At 60.3% G+C, this 1,777-nt stretch overlaps 1 protein-coding gene across 1 annotated transcript in view; it reads left to right on the top strand.

Annotated features, from left to right (window-relative positions):
* The window catches only part of GOLPH3L (golgi phosphoprotein 3 like), a 5,627-nt gene extending 4,433 nt beyond the window's left edge, over positions 1-1,194 (top strand). The window contains exons 3-4 of the mRNA XM_010175239.2: positions 134-248; positions 767-1,194. Of these exons, the coding sequence (XP_010173541.1) occupies positions 134-248; positions 767-1,194 (543 nt within the window). The remainder of the gene's footprint in view (positions 1-133; positions 249-766) is intronic.
* The last annotated feature ends 583 nt before the right edge of the window (positions 1,195-1,777 follow it).

The raw sequence follows: 1,777 nt of genomic DNA, 5'->3' as shown, positions 1-1,777 counted from the left end.
GGCTCCATCTACCCTAGTCGAGCCCACTGGCAGCGAACTTTGCTGAAGCAGTGCGGCACACCAAGGCCGTTGCTGTTCCTTCAGGAACGGTCTGTGTCCAGCCTTACACCATGTTTCTACTTTGTCCTTCCAGGTGCTCTTGAAGTCAGATGCGCCAACTGGTGATGTTTTGTTGGATGAGACCCTCCGACACATCAGGGCCACGGAGTCTGCAGAAACAGTGCAGACCTGGATAGAGCTGCTCACTGGTAGGGCCAGTTAGAGACACCAGCTCCCCAGCTCCCTAGCTCCCTCGGGGCCCGTCTCTGCTGCATGTCCCCTCTCCATGGCTTGGCTGTCCCCTTGCTTCACTGGAGATGGGCAGAACACTGACAGCAGAACAGGGGGAGACTGAGTGTGGGGGCAGAGAATGGTTTTCTGGGTCTTTTTTCTTGGGGCTCGGTGGAAGACTTGGACCTTGCTCCCCGTTGCCTGTTTGTTTCATGCTGAGTCTTCACCAAGTCTGGGGTCCAAGGTCCTGGGTAGAAGGGGCTTTCCAAAGGGATCTGCCCCAGGCTGCTGAGCCCTGTGGCTGCTGGGAGCTTTGCCAGCTTGGATTGATGGTAGAAGCAGGTCAGAGTCAGGTGCTGGTGGAGGAAGAGGGTTCCTGCAGCAGGGATTGGTGTCCATGCAAGCCCAGAGGGTCCTGGGCTGGAAGCAGCCTGGTTGCTGGGGTTGGGTGTCAAAGCCATTGCTGCCCCGGCATTGAATGAGGTCTTTTCTGCAGGGGAGACCTGGAACCCCTTCAAGCTGCAGTACCAGCTGAGGAACGTGCGTGAGCGCATTGCCAAGGCGCTGGTGGAGAAGGGCATCCTCACCACGGAGAAGCAGAACTTCCTGCTCTTTGACATGACCACCCACCCTGTCAGCAACACGACCGAGAAGCAGCGCTTGGTGAAGAAGCTCCAGGAGAGCATGCTGGAGCGGTGGGTGAATGATCCCCACCGCATGGACCGCAGGACTCTGGCTCTCCTGGTGCTGGCTCACTCCTCAGATGTGCTAGAGAACGTTTTTGCCAGCCTGGCAGATGACAAGTACGATGTGGCAATGAACAGGACCAAGGACCTCCTTGATATGGACCCCGAGGTGGAAGCTGCCAAAGCCAGGAGCACAGAGATGATCTGGGCTGTCCTGGCAGCCTTCAATAAGTCCTGAAAAGCCCCCACACCCCCAAAACAGGCAGGGGAGCCTCACCCCCTCAACGCAAGGCCAGGGGTGTTTGGGCCTGGAGTTCCTGCAGCAGTGGGTGGGCTCAGCTCGGGGGAGTGGGGGGGTGGTTTGCTGTCTCCCCTGGGCAGGGGTGGGAGGGTGAGAGCCCACCTGAGTGGGCAGGTCGCAGGCTCCTCCAAAGGCTGCTGCTGCTGCAGCTCTTTGCTCCCCTTCCAGTGCCCCTTGCCTGTGGGCTTCCTTCTGGGGACTGTGCAGTGCGGGGAGTTGGCAGTGCCCAGCCCTGCCCCTGCGTGTGGGAACCAAGCTGCTCAGATTTTTTTCAGAGGGGCCAAACCCCGTCAGAACCAGGGCTGCAGAGCCTGTGCTCCCACTGCGCCGCCTTGTCCGGCTGCCCCCATGGCTCCCTCTTCCACACACAATTCTTGCTTGCAAAGGAGCTGCCTGGGCAGGGTGGATTCCCCCGTGGAGCGTGCAGCTCTCCTCCTGGGATGGGGTGCGGGCAGGGGAGTGGGCAGGACGCCGCTTCAGGAGTGTCCGGCTGGTGGGGGCACCCCACGGGCTGCCACAA

Source organism: Antrostomus carolinensis, unplaced genomic scaffold (genome assembly GCF_000700745.2).
Source record: "Antrostomus carolinensis isolate BGI_N321 unplaced genomic scaffold, ASM70074v2 scaffold30850, whole genome shotgun sequence".
Taxonomy (NCBI): Eukaryota; Metazoa; Chordata; class Aves; order Caprimulgiformes; family Caprimulgidae; genus Antrostomus; species Antrostomus carolinensis.
Note: the sequence above shows the minus strand (reverse complement) of the source record. Positions and strands in the feature narration are given on the sequence as shown.